The sequence below is a fragment of the Phyllopteryx taeniolatus genome, chromosome 21 (assembly GCF_024500385.1).
Source record: "Phyllopteryx taeniolatus isolate TA_2022b chromosome 21, UOR_Ptae_1.2, whole genome shotgun sequence".
Classification (NCBI taxonomy): domain Eukaryota; kingdom Metazoa; phylum Chordata; class Actinopteri; order Syngnathiformes; family Syngnathidae; genus Phyllopteryx; species Phyllopteryx taeniolatus.
This window is the reverse complement of record NC_084522.1, coordinates 10,646,668-10,667,070: the sequence shown is the minus strand read 5'-3', so window position 1 is coordinate 10,667,070 and position 20,403 is coordinate 10,646,668. Positions and strand designations below refer to the sequence as shown.

The 20,403-nt window shown below is 41.5% G+C and overlaps 1 protein-coding gene across 4 annotated transcripts; it reads right to left on the bottom strand.

The window, feature by feature from the left end:
* Positions 1–204: 204 nt before the first annotated feature.
* itgb8 (integrin, beta 8) lies at positions 205–19,448 on the bottom strand. Of its 4 annotated transcripts, none has more exons than XM_061759474.1 (16): positions 19,028–19,448; positions 17,719–17,804; positions 15,448–15,619; positions 14,840–14,946; positions 14,266–14,405; positions 12,808–12,973; positions 10,217–10,375; positions 10,013–10,108; positions 8,849–8,941; positions 8,095–8,235; positions 6,042–6,450; positions 5,703–5,925; positions 5,505–5,611; positions 4,440–4,547; positions 2,880–3,043; positions 205–1,663 (listed from the first exon to the last, which is right to left on the bottom strand). In XM_061759474.1, exons 1-16 carry the CDS (start codon positions 19,110–19,112, stop codon positions 1,541–1,543), a joined length of 2,379 nt encoding a protein of 792 aa, XP_061615458.1. In that variant the 5' UTR covers positions 19,113–19,448; the 3' UTR covers positions 205–1,540. The 4 variants fall into 4 exon arrangements, with proteins under 4 accessions (XP_061615458.1, XP_061615460.1, XP_061615459.1 ...); XM_061759476.1 differs by lacking the exon at positions 19,028–19,448 and adding an exon at positions 17,358–17,570 and having other exon boundaries at positions 17,719–17,798; XM_061759475.1 differs by lacking the exons at positions 17,719–17,804; positions 19,028–19,448 and adding an exon at positions 17,358–17,704.
* Positions 19,449–20,403: the final 955 nt, after the last annotated feature.

Here is a 20,403-nt window from a genome sequence, read left to right as displayed (position 1 = left end):
GTGATATGGTGAGATTTAGAAAGTGGTAGCGATGCGTAAATACGGTATTGTGCAATCTTCATGGTTCTCCAGTTTCGTGTACATCTCTATCTAGTGTTCACATCACAAATATATGGATTGACGTCAAAACTGTTTTCTCCTTTGTGGCCAGAACTGCACACATCCAAACTTTTTTTTTTTTTGCTTGCTATTAAGATGAAGAGATGATTTGAAAAATCTTGCGTTCTTTTATTGTGATAGAAAGACATGATAGACAACAAGTCACAGTGGACACCAAACCTACAAACAAGTGCTGCTGTTACTTTAATGAGATGATTCACTTATTGCAGATTATTATTATTATTTTTTTTCGGGGGAGAAACCAACATTGCAACTCAAGTACTCACTGCAGTATAGTACAATTTACATATCAAGTAATAAGAAAATACATTACAATAAATAGTAGTGTTCCTGGTTTAGCAGGGAAAAAAAAGATAAAGCAGCTATTGCTGTAAACAAAAATCGCCTCAAGTTAAAATCATAAAGAGGAAAAAGACTGGAAAGTCACCTAGTGCAGAGAATTGACGAGCACTCTTCCACCATGGATCTCAGTACCTTTCGAGCTTAGCTTGGACATATACCAAGGGATCAGAAGTGTAAAGTCATCAGTCCAGTTCAGTTGGTTGTGGCAGATGGCCAATATACAGCAAGCGCACTTCTCATTTGAGGTCACGTGTTCATGCTTGTGATAATATGCTACCCAGAAATGTTACACTTTTATTGTTATTCCAGTGGATTTGTTACTGTACCCTTAATGCCCAATGTAGCATAAACGTTATTTCAATCCCACTGAACAGCTCTCATGCCCTTTAATGAAAGGACGCCTCAGTAGTATAATGCAAAACAAGTGCAAGTCTAAACAGGTCGACAACTGAAAATCACATGAAACTACTCTGATAGAATTAAAAAAAATAAAAAATACACCTGAAATGCAATGTAGTTGATCAGTTAACACAAACAATGAAACCTCTAAGAATACAATGTGAATCAATGAAAAACGTTAAGTATAACGCCAAATAGAAAATAATAGTCACAAGTGCACGTCATAAATTAACCCTAAAGTCATAAAGCAACAGGCACTACGTGTGCAGACAGCATAAATGGTGAAATACAAAAAGTCGTACCTCAAATTGACCACAAGAGGGCAGGCTAAGTCTGAGACATAATATTTGGATCACAAATGTAGGACTAGAAGCCCTCACTTCACACAGACGCAAGCACGCAAACACACATAAATTAGAGTGGTAATGACTGCATGATCACCTTTGTAGAAGACTTACATCAGTGCTACCACACAGGGAGTTTGGAGGCCATGTGCTCTTTGTTGTAGCCCCATAACCAAAATACTGTACTGTACTGGCCATCTCAGTCCCAAAGTCTTAAAAAAAACATGGAGGTTTTCAATTGCTTACTACCATCAGACTTTTCCCATCTGCAGTGAAGTAGAACAGAGTCTGACTCGCCTCAATGGAATGTGTCCACTTCCACTTGAGCCCACCTATCACTGCCAAGGTTCACCAAGGGGCATCTTGACGTGAACGGTCATCTCCACCGAATGATCATGCGATCGGTCTCTTCTGTAAGTCACTGTCTTCTCATTGCTTGAAGGGATGAAGGACAATTCCTGAAGGGTGATTGCGAATATGCAGTGAGGCACAGGGATCGGTACAACTTAGCAGTACTAAACAAAACAAAAAAAAGTCCATCTCAGTTATTGGTGTGAATTTCTATTCAAATTACCTTGTTACTAATGCAACAATTTCCACACAAACCGGGACACAAAGAGAGGGGCGACCGATTGTGTTGAGTGTTAAACGTGCTTCCCAAATCATCCATCCAGCCATCCATTTTCTTTACCGCTTCTCCTCATTAGGGTCGCGGGCGTGCTGGAGCCCATCCCAGCTATCTCCGGGCGGGAGGCGGAGTACACCCTGAACCGGTCGCCAGCCAATCGCAGCGCACATAGAAACAAACAACCATGTGCACTCACATTCACAGTTACGGGCAATTTAGAGTCTTCAATCAACCTACCACGCATGTTTTTGGCATGTGGGAGGAAACCGGAGTACCCGGAGAAAACCCACGCAGGCACGGGGCGAACATGCAAACTCCACACAGGCGGGGCCGGGATTCAAACCCCGGTCCTCAGAACTGTGAGGCAGATGTGCTAACCATTCGACCACTGTGCTGTTTCCCAAATCATTCCCTATTTCAAAAAAAAAAAAAAAAAAAAAAAAGGGAAATGGTAAAAGGGGAACATTGCAACTGCAGTGTAGCTACCAGATAAGCTAACAGTTATCTTCATTGGCGTGCAAAGTGGGGGGCCAAGGGGGCGGTGGCCCCGGGCATCCAGATAAGGGGTTCGGAATGGGTATTAAAACTGTACCCCCCATTGACAAATGTATTTCTATCGGGCAGAAAGTCCCCCACCCCTTCAGATAATCAGTCACATTTAAAAAATCGGTTGAGATGCTAAAATTTGGTATGCGCGTACCCGACTTTCTCTGCATAACAGCAATGGAATTGTCCGATAGAGAAGTATTTATGAGCCAAAGCTGGAGTACGTTTATGAACCGCTGTAAGTCAAACAAGCAGTCCAAAAAAAGTTAAGACACCCTTCCCCTCCATTTTCTCAGCAGCCTGGTAAATCACACAAAGTTGCATATCCTAACACTGTGTTTACTAAAGCTGGGAGTCGAGTGGAAATGTAAAACACAGATGTAAGTCTGTTGGCTTACTCAAACCTGTCGTCGTATAGCAGACAAATCCTGACAGTTAAACGATCTTTAAAAAAATGTCAGGTTCTATTAACCCCTTGCTGTGCTCCCTGGTGAGCTTACCTTGCTAGTGCAGCGATATTCTCCGTCTTTACTGGCATCTCCTGGCGACCAGCCTTTTTTCTGCAGGAGCAGCCTGGACACTGCCACCACCACCAGCCCGCACAGAACTGTCAGTGCACACACACTTAGGAAAGTCCCGACCAGCCGGCCTCTACTGGCACACTCTGTGGACACACACGCACACACACACGCACGCACACACACACACACACACACACACACACACACACACAAGTGTCATAAATAGTTTCATTTTTAAGTTAAGTAAACATGTTCTATTGGTGGGGGATAGGGACCAACCCTGTTGTGAAAAATATTTATAATGATATTACCCAACTATATGAATAGTTTAACAAACTATAATCCAAAACACTTACACTAATACTAATATCTTTACAAATTCATCTTACATTACCCTTAAAGATGATTTGGTTTAAAAAATAAAAAAACAACGCACCAGAGGTGCATGTGTACCTGCACATACGGCAAAGACTCTCTGTACCTCCAGCTAACGACCCAGGCTAAACTTAATTCCTTTCCGAGAGTCGAGCTATCACTTCATCATACTTCCTTGACACCAATTACTACTTTCCTACTAGGCAGGGCTTTCATTCCAGCCTTTGGAGAGCGTTATAGAAAGAGCAGAAAAAATGTAAATGCAGTAGGTGAGTTTTTCAGCGAATAGCTGAGGTTAGGTTCCCCACAGCTCTCTTTTAGGCATTCGAGAGCCTGCCTTTCAGTTGCAGTCTTTGGTGACCGGCCTGTAGAACCCAGAGGAGGATATCTACCTAGGTCCTCAGACTGTTCTCCTTCTAAACTATAAGAACTCTAGGACTTCACATTTTACACCCTTATTTATGTATTTGTTATTTTGTATGTTGTAAACTTGTGTCAATAACTGTGCCACTTTCTACACCCTGAATTTCCCCACAGGGATAAGTCAAGTTTTCAGGATCTGGAATAGGTGAATTTGTAAATTTCAAACCACAAATTGGCGGGAGTTCACTGCACTGTGTTTCAGAATGAATGATACGCACATGCACACAAACAGCGCTCTGAGTAGTTGGCTATTAGCTGTGTCTCTGCTGGGACCATGTGTAGATGACAGCCTCATGGCTCAAACAAAGAGCCCAAAGACATTTGGTAACAGGGTTGCCATGGAGACCTGGCTCCCGGGTGGAGTAGGCGTCAGCAGAGTGTCCCGTCGAGTTGAGGGGATAAGGGAGGATGAGGGGGGGAAATGTACAATGAGCAGTTTTGTTCCAAAACTCAGGCGGGGATGAACTGTAACACTTGGATGTGCAACGTGTGTGAAAGTGCAAACCTGAGCGTGTGTATTTCAAATTGTGTATGTGTGCGCATGTGTGTGTTTGTAAAGTGAGAGTAGAGAAGGAGCGCTAGGAAGAGAGGGGAAATGTAGAATGCAGCTGCAACACTGACAGCAGGCGTGCTGACTCAAATGCACCAGGGTGCAGTTGACCCGCAATGGTAGCAGTGCTGGAATGAAGGCAAGTGTTTGTCTGTTTGTGTGTGCGTGTGTGTGTGTGTGTGCGTGTATACCTGCTCTTGTGCTAATGTGAAGCCGGTTCCGTCCAGACTCTGAGCTTGTTTGAAACCAATAGCGACAGTTGTCACTACTGATGTACATACATTGAATCCAATTTCCCCCTGTTCGTGAGATAATGATAATTTAGGTGATGTTCAGGGTAAACATAGTGGTGAAAATCCCAATTGTTGAGTTCATGAAAAAAAAATGCTGGAGAAAGCCTGTCTGTTGTAAATCCATATTTTTCATGTTAACAATATGTCATAGAATAAAAATTGTCCACACGTGTAAGACAATTTAGCACACTAGTAGAACAACTAGGGCGTACTATTAGAACAACTACATATTACGAGTGAGCCAAACCTGTGCTCTAGCTCCATGCTACTAGTACTACAAGAGAAGCTCTAGATGTTAACTGCGAGAATTTTATAATGTCACGAGTAGTACTTGTAGCACACAGTTGTCAATTAGTGAACAGTTATGCCTCACTAGTAACATGTAATTGTTCTACTAGTGCGCAGTAGGGGTAGAAAGGTTCACAAAATGGATGGTTTGGTTCATATCACAGTTTTGTGGTCATGTTTTTTGTTTTGGTTCGGTCTAAATTGACTGCTAAGAAGATCAACTTCCAGTAGCGAGGTGTTTGTCTCCGCAAGCGATGGCCACTTGATTAGGGATAGCAAGGAGGCCTGCAGCCCAGCTCGACGTCTCTGTGGTTTTGCACAACAAAGCCTCCTAACAGGTCGCATCCCGTATTGAAAATAGGATTTCGAACTTTGTTAGTACTGAAAATAAATCGATCCTTCTGATAATTTGGGAAAAACTAACAACTGCATAAAAACCATGTTTTGTTTTATTTAATGAAAACCTGTGGTCCATAAGGGCGTATTGTACCTTGCAGAGTACCGAATGGTACTCGGTTTTACTGGAGAAATGGCATGCAGTCGTGGAAAAAACATAATTAGAAAGCCAAAGTAGTACTACGAGTGCCCCCTTACCATTCTACTTGTGCGCTGAATTGTCTGACTAGTGAGGACATAGTGCGTGCCAAACAATAACATTGGCTAGAAGAGCGCTACCTGACATCATATCACTGATGTAAAGGACGTCCGAATCACAAGTGTGGTTGCAGTGTTCCGCCTCATGTTGTTTGAGACCATGAAATGTGTGACAGTCCACACACTTCCTGAAAGACACACACAACATCAACAAAAACATGTCAGCCTTATGGACATAGTTACCCATCATGCTTTGTGGTAGCAAACAAAATGACGCACCGGTTTGACTGGCAGGAGCTTTTACAATCAGGACATCTCTCACAGAAGTCTCCAGAGTATCTGTGATTGTCACACACGCACTGGCCACACACACACGTGCCTCGTCCACTACACGACGAGCCATCAGGTGATTGGCAGGTTGCTGTGGAGACGGGACAACCGCAGCTATTGCCTGTCCAGTTGTCCTCACACACGCATTCACCCAACACACACACACCCTGTCCTGACAGGAACAGACAGAAGGAAGACCATTTTTAGGGCAGTTTTATATTATGATTGTGTTTCATTCGCAGTTGTATCTTTAGAATTAAGAATACCCATTTCAAAAAAACAACTTACCCCCACATAGAAGTCCGCCTTTATAAGAACAGGAGAAGTCATCAATCTCGCAGTATTTTCCATAGATTGTGCCGAGTCTACTGTGCTCACACACACACCTCCCGCATTCACACACTCCGCGACCATTACAGTCTTCATTAGAGCCTTCCGCTCGACAATTCCAGTTTGATTCATTAACAAGTCCCTGATGCGGCATACGCTGCCGGCCGGTGCCATCTATAGTCCCTGCACATGGCGACCGGTCGTTCTCGTGGCAGTGTCCTGTTGACCCACAACGACACTGGCATTTGGAGTGGATCCTAACAGTGGTGGATTCATTGTAGCCCATAGGGCGAACCATCACTTGAATGTCTTCATCGGCACGGTGGTCAGGACAGGAGTGCAGGCCAATGGTGATGTTGAAGTAGACCTGTGGTCAGTTAAAAAAAAAAAAAACACATCAGCAAGAGTGTAAATATTGAGCCTTGATGACGTGGATGAATTGAGTTCACAATGGCTTCAATTCAACATTAAAGATCTATTACAGTAAATTTAGAAATTTGTTTCTCAATACATTATACAGTGGACCCCCGCAACCCGAGGGGGATAGGGACCACCAAGTCTGACCGTGAATAGCAAAAATCTGCAAATAATTACTGGTCATCATAATAACATGAACAAAAAAAATCTGGAAAAAAAAAGAGTGGGATCGGGTCAGAAAATGCCAATAAGTGGGGGATTGGGTAAAAAAATCAAACACAAATAAATGGGGGTTCCCGCGAAGAATGGGGCATAGGTTCCCCCCAAAAATTCATCAATAGGTGAAATTGCAAATGCAGAACAGCGAATATGCAGGGTTCCGCTGTACATGTTAAAAGATAATTGTTGTAAAGTGCCCTCATTTTAGCACATCTAAAGAGATTGGAAAATTTTAGAACAAAGTTGATATGAACTGTGGACCGCCGGGATATGGACCAGGCCCGAATGCGAAACGCAAACAAATCTGTGAATAATTGAAGCTCATTATAACATATATAAATACCGGTATATTTGGAGGGGATCAGGTTTTTTTCACCATTTTGACGCTTCGGCTGATATACTTTGCGATTGTTTTAATCATTCAAATTTGCCAGGGTTGTTGGTTGTGCTGCTATTAAGCCTGTGGGAGACAAATGTATGACTAGTTGGATTAGTGAAAGTTGTAACCTTCCCAGAGTTCCCTCATTGTTGGTTGTTTAAATGTAGGAGGCTTATGGGGGGAAAGGAGATTGAGCCAAAAATAGTATCTTTGTTGCCCTACTTGATAAGGACCTTTAGGAGTTGAAGGCTATTGAAATGCCAGCATTTGCCAGGGCTGTAATGTGTGTGTTTGTGAGTTGAAAAGGTTTGCGTTTTGATAAAGTGGACATTAAGTTCTACTTTAAAACAAATGAAAAAGACATCTTTTTTAATGAAGCCCACACGAGAACTTTTGCCAATGACGTTCCTGCGACGGAAACAGTTTGTCTTCACTTATCAAAGGCATTTAATAGGCGTACACTGTTGATGGCAATTAGTATGGAAAAGTATGCACACGTTTTATTTTATTTTTATCGCCATGCTGATAACAATTGGGTACTTTCCATAATTCATTTTATCCAAGCGTGGATTAAAGGGCTGAACTACTGAGGCATGATTCAGTGGGAGGAGAGGAGACTCAGGAGGAGATTAGGGAGTGAAAGGAAAGCAAAAGGACAAAACAAAGTCCTTGGTTAGCGTGACTGAATGTAACTACATTTTTTCACAGGCCTGTGTGGTAATATAATACGATCCTGCAGATTTGGCACTATATTCTGAGCCAGTACAAAAGTGATTTTAATAGCCTGCTTCCAAATACCTATATTACAAATAAACGAGTCATGGAATCACATTTTCTCCCCCCATTTAATACAGCCTTTAAACCTAATCCGCTCACTTTGGATTATTTTCCCAAGCTTTTCTGATTTGTGTGGTGAAGGTAATCAAATGCAACTCAATAAGAATACGAATGACAATTTGAAACACTACTTCATTGGGTGCGTGTTTGTGGCTTTACCGTCTGGTTAGGCTGCACCCCTGAGCAGCTTTGCTCTTTAGCAGTGGCCCCTTCAGGACAGATGGGTGACACGGCTGTCCAGTACCTGCTGAATGCCTTGTCATCCACTGACACCGACAATGTCACGTCTGTCAACAAACTCTATAAAGCAACACATTGGAATTAGACAATGCTCTTGAATTCTGCAAAGAAAAAAAATCTTGAATACTGCCATAGGAATGCAAATTTGAGACGAAGAGCGATAATTGTGACTTGAAATTTGCAACATGTCCTCAGAATGCCCTCATTGTTTTTTTTGCCCTGAAATGTAAGAGGCTTCTGGGAAAAAAAGAGGTGGGGTCGAAAATAGAATCTTAGTTTTTCTACATGGTCGGGACACCTAGTTTGTGGGAAGGAAAGGGGGGAGGGGCTTGGGGGGGGGGGGTCTGATGGCTATTACAATAGCAGCTTCTGTTCAAATTCAGCTGCCTGTATGTGTGCAAGCGTGCACCCAGATCTGTGGATTCGGACGATTCTAGAAGCAAATAATGGAGCGCTGTGCTGGAAGCGAGATTATAGCCCAGACGGCAGCCAGAGGAACAAACCACTAAGTCACATACAGTACACACACACACACACACACACGCACACACGAGTCTGTTAAAATATTCACACTGCCACAGTCTCTTTTCCAACCTGGCCCCATCCTTCTTTTGTCATTGGAAGTTTGAACACCTAGCGAGGGAAATCTAAAAGAAGTTAGTGGACTGTTCACCTTATACAAGTCCACGACTAGATCAATGAGGTTTGGAGACTGGAAGAAACCTATCTTCCCCAGGTAGGAGCCAGGGAGCAAGCGCACCAACTCCTGCAGGAAGAAAATGTTCCACAACATCCAAAACAGCATTTTAGTTTTTAGCACAGGTGTCAAAAATACTCACATTCTGTTCTTAACCAGAAGTACAGATACGTGGTAAAATAAATAAATAAATATATAAAATAAAAACAACTCATGTACTTACTTGTAGTTATGTGTAAAAATATTATATTATATAGTTACATTAAATATCCATTTTGATAAAAGAAAACTAGACAAAATAGTCTCCCTCTAACTTAAATAGTGCTTGTGCTGAGTAGAAGGGGGGAAAAAAATCATGTTACATGTCGCATGTTGATTAAAAGCTGGCTAGCAAGGGCTTCTAAACGTGTCCCCATAGCTTTGCCAATTTTGTGAAGTAACTAACAAAAAATGCTAAATTAGCTAATGCTAACAACTGAAAAAACTGAATCACCTCATGTGTTCTTTCAGATTTGATATAGAATTTTTGAAAGAGGAGGCTCATGGTTTTTAGTGTGGATGAGTCCAATTCTCTTAAGGCCACGGATGGAGTATATCTCGCGAGCTATATGTTCCCAAGAGCTCAATTAATCAAGATCCTCCCTCTATTCTTTTCTTTTTTTTTTTCTAACGTATCGTCATCTGTGAAGATTGAAAACAGTAACGAGCCTATTTTCACAAAGTAAGCAATAGAATGTATAGATATTTGTTTTCAAATGTAGGGAACAAAAGTAAAAAATAATCAGAAAAATAAATATTCAAGTAAAGTACATATACTTGAAAAATCAACTTGAGTATCAAAGTGTTTGTACTTTGCAACTTTGTCACCATTGCTTTTTAATAGCCGCTTGGAAACACTTATGCGAGTTGTTTTTATGATGCAAGGGACACATGAACAGTCTTTACTGTTGCATGGTTCGAAATACCTTAATGACGACACCACATACAGCATTTCTCCCCTGACGGTGTTAAGCACTTTGCACTCATTCACCTATTGACTAATGATGATGAAGGCTACCAAGTAAGCAACATCATTAGAATTGATACAATGGCCTTCCAATATTTGGAACTTTAGAACTGTTTCTAGGGCCTGGATATTACCTCGTACCACTGGTACTGCTGTTTCTCCACAGCAAAGATGGAGTAAATGTGGTTTTCCAGCAGCTTGTCAGACAACTGGCCCAGACTTGGATGGTCCTAAAGGTAAATATCAAGAGAGTAAAATTACCTTTTTTTTTTTAGAGTTAATTTGTTATGCAAGAAATCATCTGCGTTGCTTCTGTGGACTTTTCCCTGTGAGCTCACCATCCTGGTGCTCCCAGTGTAGACGTTGTTTTCCAGGTGGCACAGGCCATCGTGCGGAATGACAATTCCTGCTAACCGGCTGTCGAGGGCGAGGTGAGAAGGTTGGTCGGTCATCAGGAGCAACAGACGTTTGGCCTCTGGACGCCAACCCACAGCTCTCTGAAAAGGAGACATAGCTAAGTGGAAATAACATCTGCATGCTTCCCAAGCAAGAAGCTGTGTTTTCATCACAGTTGTGTTTTTTTTTTCTTTTTGCAAAATTACACCTAAACTACTTCAACAGTTTCCGCATAACTTAGTGAAGTTATCGGGAAAGAAAGAATTTGAAGCAAAGTTAGCTGAAGGTGAGTATCCAAGAGTCGTCTTTTTTTCTGCCACTTTTTGTCATCAGGCCTCCACCTTAATTCCTCAGCAAATACAGCAAGATTACTATTTTTTTTTTTTTTAGTTCAGTTTATTTTTGAAAGGGGACAATGCAATTTCATAAAACACATGAAGTACACATGGTTAAAAAAGCCAGAATTAGCCAGAAGGCTAGTTTTCATCTGTAGTCCCCTGGCCATGATGTCAAAAAGCAGTAAAATACATCTACAAGACAATATAATACAGGATACATAATCAAACTATACTATTAAGAGAGAATAAAACCATAATTTTTTTGATCATAACAAAAAGACAACATAACATACTTGTCTTTTAGTGTTGGCAGCTATAGGTGTTAACTAGCCACATTTTCAGTTTTTTTGTGAAGGCCTTGTATGTTGTAAGCAGTTTAACCTCCTCAGGTACTGAGTTCCACTCACCAGCGCTCCTCACTGACCAGGCTGACTTACTTATTTAAATCATTAGGAATATTCAATAGCTATGTACAGCATAAAAGTGTATGATTAGTTGCTGATCTAAATTGGGGTTATTTCTCGTGACTTTTTTTCAGTGTTATACTGACTCTCATTATCATTATCATGTTGTATCATATCAAAATATAGTACTGTGCAAAGGTATCATTCTTTTTTATTTGTTCTCACAGCAGTCAGTTTGACATTTTGAAATATTATCATAAATATCAACAAAAGTAAACCTTCATCCATTACATTAATTAGGGGTACGTCCGTGCAACTCTGCATTAGTGTGCCATTGTTTTGTTTGTTTGTTTTTCACCTTGTTTTTTTTTTAGATTCTGTGGTCTAGTCCACTAAATGTATATAAGACACATTCTTCCTTTTATAATCTATTTAGCGAATCTTCATGACTTGCAATTGTACCCAGTAAAAATGTTTCTCACTTGTATATTTTAGGGGAGGAGTATGTATTCACTCATTATTTTTTCTTGAGCGCACTTGTCAGCAACACAACATAAAGAGTGATGTGGAAAATGTAAGCACATAACATAACACATGTGGTAAGATACTCCAATTTCACTGAGTTCATATGGCTCTCAAGGAAAAAAAAAAAAGTTCTCCCACTAGTCACAACCCCCCTGTTTATGTATGTGTCATAGACTGTGGGAGAAAAGGGGGACTGTGAGTGTATTTAAGGAAAGTCAGCAAGCTAATAAGATAGGCATGACATAATGGAGAGTCTATTTGTGGAGCCATGAGTGCCCTGGTGTTTCCCTGCAGTCTGGTTACTCAGGGCCCCCTGCATGGCATGACTCACAGCCCCCCTGCAGCCATAGTATGAGCTACTGCCACTGTGTGAGTGTGTGTGCATGTGTGGCGAGTGTGTGTCAGTCATAGCCAAGTCGGGGCGTCATTACTTGGGATTCCGGTGGTGCTGTCTGACGCTGAGTCAGAATGCCACTATTCTACCGCAATAAAGGCCTCCCTTTAACCAACTGAACTGACTGGTAAGTTTGAACTCACATTTATTGAACTATTAAAAAAAGGCTGCCTCCCCACATAATTAATGTAAATATTGCATAAGTGAAAATAAAAGGTACACAACTGCAGCGGAAGAGCTGCAGCCAGGTTTAGACCTGGAAAAATCAATGAGGTACAATCTAACATCTTTATAGCTGAAAGGAGGGACCAAACTGTAATAAAAGCTTATATAATGGCAACACACTACAACCTAATCTGACAATAGTTCAACGGGATTTTTCATGTTAAATTGGATTCCCCTCCCCCTACATTCTCCGGTTGAGAAAAAAAAAAAAAAAGTATATATTTTTTTACCTGCTAAGCTAACTCCGGCTTCCTTTCGCATTCCGAAAACATGAAAGTCGGTTAATGAAGACTCTAAATTGGCCGTAGGTCTGAATGTGAATGTGACTGTGAATGCTTGCTTGTTCATGTGTGCAAACAGTAATTGACCGGTAACCAATCCAGGTCGTACCCTGCCTTTCACCTAGTCTGCTGGGATGGGCTCTAACTGACCCATGACCCTGATCTGGGTAACCAGTAGCAAATGGATGGATAACACACAAACACAAGAACTGCCAATTACAAAAGATTGTTTTTATATGTTGTCAATGTGTGGATTTTGGAAGACAACCTTGCAACAATGTCTATCATTCATTAATAATTCAGATTGATTTATAAAAATAACCAACAAACCCACATTGAGGAGGTCACTAACTAGGACTCACACACCTGGCACACAGCAGCCTGCAGCATTGCGTCCAGGCCTCCCTCGGGTGTATCCATGTTACCCGAGATGCGTTGGCGTTTGATCACACGTGTGAACTCGCTCATATTTCCAGTCATGCTTAAGACGTGGTGGAAGCCGTGGGCGGGACGGCAGCGGATCTCGTAGTCACTGGTAAAATAATAATAAAATAAAATAAAAAAGCCCGAAACAGAAACAGTTATTGATTGTTGTGTTCACATTGAAAAGCCCCTTGTTGTAGTCTCCCACTCAGAGCAGCTCATCACTGGAACAATGGGTCATCCAAAATTCGCAAAGTCACTCTGAGTCATATTGGAAATTGAGAGAAAAATCCTCGGACTTTGGCTTGTTAGTTGTCCACCTCCTTTGGTCTACAAATATATTTGCAATTAAGATAATGGATGATGGATGTAGGCAGCACAGTGGACTGATTGACGGTTAGCATGCCTGCGTCACAGTTCTGAGGTTCGGAGTTCGAAACTCGGCTCCTGCCTTCCAAAAGACGTCTTAGTTTCATTGAAGTTTCTAAATTCCCCATATGTGTGAGTGTCAATGGTTGTTTGTTTGTATGTGCTCCACGATTGGCCGCCAATCGCCCAAAGTCGGCTGGTATAGGCTCCAGCTCACCCCCTACCCTAGTGACGATAAGCGGTATTGAAAATGGATGCGTGGATGACGGATGGATGGAACAAAAACAGAAATGTGCAGTCCTCAAATGTCCCTTCACCTTTCCTCCGCATCTTATGTGAAAGAGTTCTTCGTGCCTTATCGTGCCACTTGAAGCCTCTGCTCTCAGATCGACTTGTACTTCCCCAAATCTTCAAAAGCAGACCAAAAGGCAGAGACTTCAACTGTCAGGCTCGTCTCATCTTCCAGATTATACTGTACGCATTTATATCTATTTATACCTCAGAGCAGATGTAGAACCTTGATTCGGGCTTGTGACCTGAATCATCTTTCAGTTATGCTGCCCTGCCATAGACCTCGACTGCTGAGGGATTTTCCCATGATCCACTGATATCCTCCTCTTCATCTCTAAAATTCATTTCATATATTACTATAACTTCAATTGGTCTTTTATTTATAGCCATATAACAGAAACAAACAAACAATAATAATAATAATAATAACTAAGAAAATACTGTTTCATACACTACTATTACTACTACGGGACCACTGCGCTATGTGTATTAGAGAGGCAGATATCCCATAATACGTCTTGGTTGTATTTCAAGGACTCTTCCATTCATGTACAAATGAGCACGGGACTAAAGCTAACTAACCTTTATGACTTTTCCTCTTGTACATGAATTAGTGCTATAAAAACAACATTAAAACACGTTTTGCACAGGCTGCCGTCAAATCTGACACAGACTATTTCAGGACACCTGTTGTAATATTATTTTAATATGCTACTTCAATCAGCAAATGCTTCTTCGAACCTGCAGGGGTTGTTGATCTTGGTGGGATGCACGTTGATGTAAGGCGACACCGGCTTGTCCACAAACGAGCCGAAACCGAGCCAAAGGTCTGACGAGTGCTCCGTCATACGCAGAGACAGAGCTACACCCACAGTCTTGAGCTGCAAAGCGAGGAGAGGAAATGGTAAAGAAATACATACATATGTGATGAGAAAAGAAAGTTGATTTACACCCTTACCACTTGCACATTTTATAATTTCCACAAGCACCACCCTTCATACTCTCTCTCTCTTTTGGGCTCGTTAAGATTCCTTTTAATCAATTCGCTCTTTACTTTAAGGCCCATTTCGGTCAAAAGAGCAAAATGAATGAAAATGTGAATTCATTGAATAGATAAAGCATATTCAAATATTCCTATCATGTCTGAAATGATGAGAAAACTGTGGGGGTAGCGCATCTTTGAGGGGGCTTAAGAGGACATTTAGAGCTGTTACGTGGAGCCGCCAATTAGTCATAGCAGTAATTCTTAAACCACGCTAAAGGTCTTTCTCATGCATTTGATGTTTATGAAGGCTCGGTTAGTTGACACACTTACATGATCGAGATTTTCCTGCATGGATGCGGATACATCCACCAGGTAGTAAAGATCCACTGGGTACCGTGGCAGCTGCTTTACGGCAACAATGAAGCTGGCCTCTGAACCTAGCACACACAACGACACACAAGGACTGAATTACAACATTTGCTATAATATGAAGCCAATGCCGTCTATAATGGCTTGTAGAGTTATGTTTTGGGCAGGCTGATCAAAATACAACCCGCTAAAGGGGCTAGTGGGCGTGGCGGTGCTACCCGCCACAGCTACAATTCACCCACATTTACCGGCTTTGGCAGGTGTTAATGGCAAGCCCTAGCTACAAGGATAGAATGATACTTATAGTGCACATACAATTTATTTCACATGAAAATGGAGAGTAGCAAAACTGTTGACATTCATTTACAACACGTGGTAGGACTCCACACTCATTAATCTGATAGACTCTCTACGTGCTGCTGTTTTTCATTAGCGACAGAGTTAATTTGTTAATATCTGGGAGGAAGCTGGAATACTTGGAGCCAAGATTCGAACACCGAACGTCAGAACCGTGAGGCAGACATGCCCCGGTAGAGAAAATATGACATTTCAATCGAGCTGCAGCCTACCTGGTGTGAGCGTGATGCTGACGTCTTGCGGGGACACTTGTGTGCTGCTGACAGTGGCGTTGACCTCCACTTTGAGGTCTGATTTCTCTGTGAACTCTGGTCCACAGCCTTTTCTGAGAAGGTTCACCTGTAGGTCACAGCGATACCCAGCACCCGCTCCATCCAGAAAATCCTGAAGTAAAACATTCAAATATAATATCTAGAATGTGAATAAGGAAAACAGTTTGCAAGCTTCCAGTCCTATGACGAGGCAGGTGCCCATGGACCTGTAATAATTTCCCTAATATTTCCTATGGTTAAGGTTCGTTTGTTGTTTTATAGAAGTTGGCATGGAAAGATATGATGGACTTTTCTGTGTTTGGAATACAATTTCAGCAACATAACGCAGTCATCTGACCTAACAAAGCAGCAGTGTCGTGCTCTATAGCTTTGGAATGGATTAGTGCCCTTTGTTCCTTTGGTCAGTGAAGGACGCACACAAATATAGTGGAAGAACTGCAGCAACGCAAGCTCTTCGCTTCAAAATCTTTTCCCATTTGCTTACATTGGTTAATTTATCACTGTTCGTTAGTGAACAGCACTCAAAAGTTTAGGAGTTGACAGAAAGAAATTACTGCAATGAAGTGGACATTTCATAAGGCATATTCTTGCAACATGACGAGATCCACTCAAGGAGGTGTTTTTATCAAGACTTTGCGAAGATAACAGTGCTCTGTTCTGCTACTTTCAAAGGCGTTAGAATATTCGAAACAGCCCTCACTATGATGCAGTGCAGGTCTACACCACTGCGAAGTTATCAATGAAAATATCAATGAAAAAGAGTCCTGTGCTGCTCCTGCAGCTTAAAAAATAAGTCAAAAACTAAGGTCATGTACGTATGACTTAATTTAAGTGCAATGGAATGTTTGGCTAGGTAATATTTCTTAAAACAAACGAATATTCCTCAATAACAAGTTAAAACACCTTATACAAAAGATTTTTGAGGAAAAACGTTGTTTGACGCAAATGAATTGCTCATACACAAAAACAGCCTGGTCAGAAGAAATATATTGCTAGACAAAGGAAAAGCACATTTTGCCTTAGTTTTAGATATTTAATCTTGGTTAGATTTTAGTTTTTGGAGTGTGAGAAGATGTTAAAAACATTTTGAGTCTTCTTTTTCCTTCTGTAGAACAAATGTTAATAACAAAAACCTGTGTATTTTATACGAGGCCATAAATTTCTGCATCAAAACAAACTACAATCACAAAAATAAACACATTGTTGAATAAAACGGTGCATTATTATGTCTGTAAAATTGTTATTACAGCTCTTGGATCTTGCTAAACTAGTTGGGGATTGTAATGAACTGACTTGTGATTGTAAATGAATCAAGACCGTGCATGCATGAATAATAATCCCTGTGCCTAATGTTATGCTGACATTGTGGATGCTAATATATATATATACATATTTCTTTTAAGCACGCTGCGCCTGGATCCATTTGCAATGTCAGGGGGACTTCCTGGACTTTCCTGTCCTTCCTGTCACTGTGCATAGACATGTTGCACCTGGTTAGTTTTAACCATGTCTCCAAACATGGCTGTATGTGAAGCAAGGTGAGAGGCAGAGGTGGCAAAAGTACTCATGCTTTGTACTTAAGTAGAAGTACAGATACTTCTGTTAAAAAAACGAAAAAACTCTTAAGCGTTAAGTAGTGATTCACCTCCTGTTTTTAAGAGTAAAAAAGGATAGATTCGAAAATGGAATTTAGAACAACAGTAGAAATGAATTTTTATTGAGCACATTGAAACAAAGTATTTGTACTTCTTTCCTACCACTGGTGAGAGGTGTTTGAATGCTTTCACACACCAGTGCGTCCTACCTAATGATGCTGGACAAAGGTCAAGGTTCACATGGTGGGAAAGCACCTGAAGCTTGTAAACACACTCGTGTCGACTGTGTAGTCTAGGGAGCATGTGCACGTTGGTTGCTGCCGTGTTTGGACCTTTTTCACTTCCTCAAGGCTGGGCAGTGATCCTGGAAGGATGCTTTATGAGACAGAACTCCCAGGCAGACGCACACGATTGCAGCGATGACTAGACTAAACATATGGGTCAAATGTGGCTTTGCCTCTGCTGCTGCTATGTGAGAAAGAATAGAAATGGGATGGAAACATTCACATATCCACATGTTCACATCTGTGGGTGGTATAAAAAGCCAAACAACTGCATCATCCGAGGAATGCCACAGATGCACTTCTAAGTACACGCTTTTTGACACATTCCATACCTCCTGGAAGCACCAGGAACACTGCGGTCCACGTCTGAGACACTCTTTGCAAGACGTAATCAGAGCAGACGAGCACAAGTTGTCGCCTACAGGAAAGAAGGGAGAAGAAAAGAGAATTTGCATATGAAAATGTACGCAATGGCTGTCAACGTGTATAGCAGCAGCAGCGCCTGGCTGGATAATTAGAGCGCTCATGCACCATTTCGATGACAGAAGCACAACTTATCATCTCGCACGAGCTACTTTGGTATGTGTCAGGCTGTGGAAAAGCAGTTAAGCGTGGGAACAGGTGCCTGTCTAAAAGGCCACATTAGCACATTACATGAGTCTATCAGCTCACATTCTGTACAATCACGTTTCAAAGGAGCCAATACGGTGACCGTTGAATCTAGTAAGCACTATTTAAGCAGTCGTAATATTTCTTGGGTGACTAAAGGTGGCATTAATGATTCATTAAGATGATGTATCTGCTGAGATCACATTTTGTTTTTTTTCAAGAGGCTCTGTGCTCACACAGGGGAATGTAGACTAGAGAATGCCTGCAGGTTGTTCTGAACACTTTTAAAATGGAATTATGACCCAATTTGCTCAACATTTAACATGCAGCAGTATATAATTTCTAACCAGCTTTACAGGAAAATATATGGTTTGGGTGGGCTTTTTTTGCCATCGGTGTTTTAGCTTCCTATAACTTTTTTTTAAATTATTATTTAATCTGTGAGATCTGTGTGCATGTAAAATCAAGTCTTCAATTCATAGGTTACTAAAGTAAAAAATAAAATAAAATAAAATAGCACATCATCATAGGATACTTTGAGCAGCCTTTGTTTTGGGCATACAGACAAGCATATACAGGATGGAGGGATCAGATACAGTAGGCCTATCTCACTAAGTGTATGCACCAATCACATTTAACTAATAGGAGAAAAAAAAAATAATAATAATTTTGACCAATAGCTACAACACATAATAAAATGTGTTCAGATGTCATAAATGGGAATAAAAATATTTGTATTACAAACATATAATCAATTATAGTATTTTTTTTTGGGGGGGGGGGGGGGGTAAACTAATAAGTATAGAAAATACAAAATTAAGTCATTCTAAAATGTGATAATAAAGTGGCTAAATACGGTATGATATCAAAAAAATGGCTTCCTTTGGCTTTGAGTTCAAAGACCCCCATGCAGCAGAAAGTGCACGTGAAACTGATGTGGGTTCAAGTGATGCTTGCAGGGACACCGTGAGACAAAATGTAGGTTAATTGCTAGATCGGATTCGAATTGGACTCTAATGAGGCTCCACTCACCCGGATGGAAAGTTCCAGCGCAGAGAGCCACTATGAGCAGGAGACACAGAGGGACGCTGCCATATGCTAATGGCCAGGAAGTCATATTATCCACGCCGGGTGGGTGAGCACACGGAGCGGGGAGGCTGCGTGGACTCACTGGGGGGAGTCTGGAGACCGGGGACCGTGCGTCCGCCGCCTCGCCAACAAAAGCCGGGAATGGCGCACCGAGCCGCGGTGCATTGTTCCTCAGCCAAAAAGCCTCTAATCCCGGGGAGGTATTCACATCGTTCGGTTCCAAGCGGCTTAGAGGCGCACCAGCACCAGGAGGGCAGGTAAAGAAACGGCTTTTGTGCGGCTACGGTAACCCCCCGCGCCCACCCCCTCTCCATCCACGCAGTCCGTCACGATCGAGCCGGGGCTGCGGTCCACTCACTGACCCCAAAATAAGTGGCCGCCACCGTGCGCCAGCATGCTGACTGAACATGCCGGACAGGGAGCGAGTTATAGCCGCTGGACTGACTCAGGTAGGCGGTGCCATGGCAACCGGAGAGAGAGCGAGAGAGAAAGAGAAAGAGAGCGACACTTGCAGAGTACGTAAAGGACGTTTCGCCATGACGTCATCTGTACTTTGAAAACTACTAAACAAAGCCTGACAAATGAACTGCCCAAGCAAGACAACTGAAAAAACAGGCTAAATTGCTTGAATGGGGATTTTACCCTTCTTTTCTATCACCTTAATACGTAATGCGTCAGTCGGAAATAAGATGTTATGTGATTTAAGTTGCGTACTTTACATTTCACCAGATAAACTGATTCACGTTGGAAATTCAAGCATGATTATCGAAGGACTAGCAAATTAGCTGACTTTTCTGTTGCTCGGATTAATGGCACAGACATGCTCTTTTGACAGTCAAATAAATGGGTAGCTGCTGTAGAGCTGACATGAGGTGCAGGCTGGCGAGCCATTATGTTTTGTTAAATTACTCCAAAACAATCCAACTTGACATTTTATACAAACCCATTGAGAAAATGTCTTCCAATCATCTGATGATAAAGCTTTGGTTGAAATTGGTTCAGGCTGTTTCTGTAGAAGCGTTTACCCCGCTACTTAAAGGCAGTCTTGTAATCAACTAATCAACAACTACATACAATATCAATTTTGTATTTTTCAAAATTACAGTAAGTATGGGGTTCCTTCTGTCCACATTAAATATTAAATCTATGATGACTGTAATAAATAGGACAGTAAGTTTTATCACAGTACAGTGTTAACTTTGTTTACAAGTTTAATTCATTCCATGACCAAGCTTGGAAGTCAATTTATTTGAATTTCACATCAATAGTCACCATTGAAATGAATTGAATTGCCATTAATCTGTTCCAGCTAACCCCCC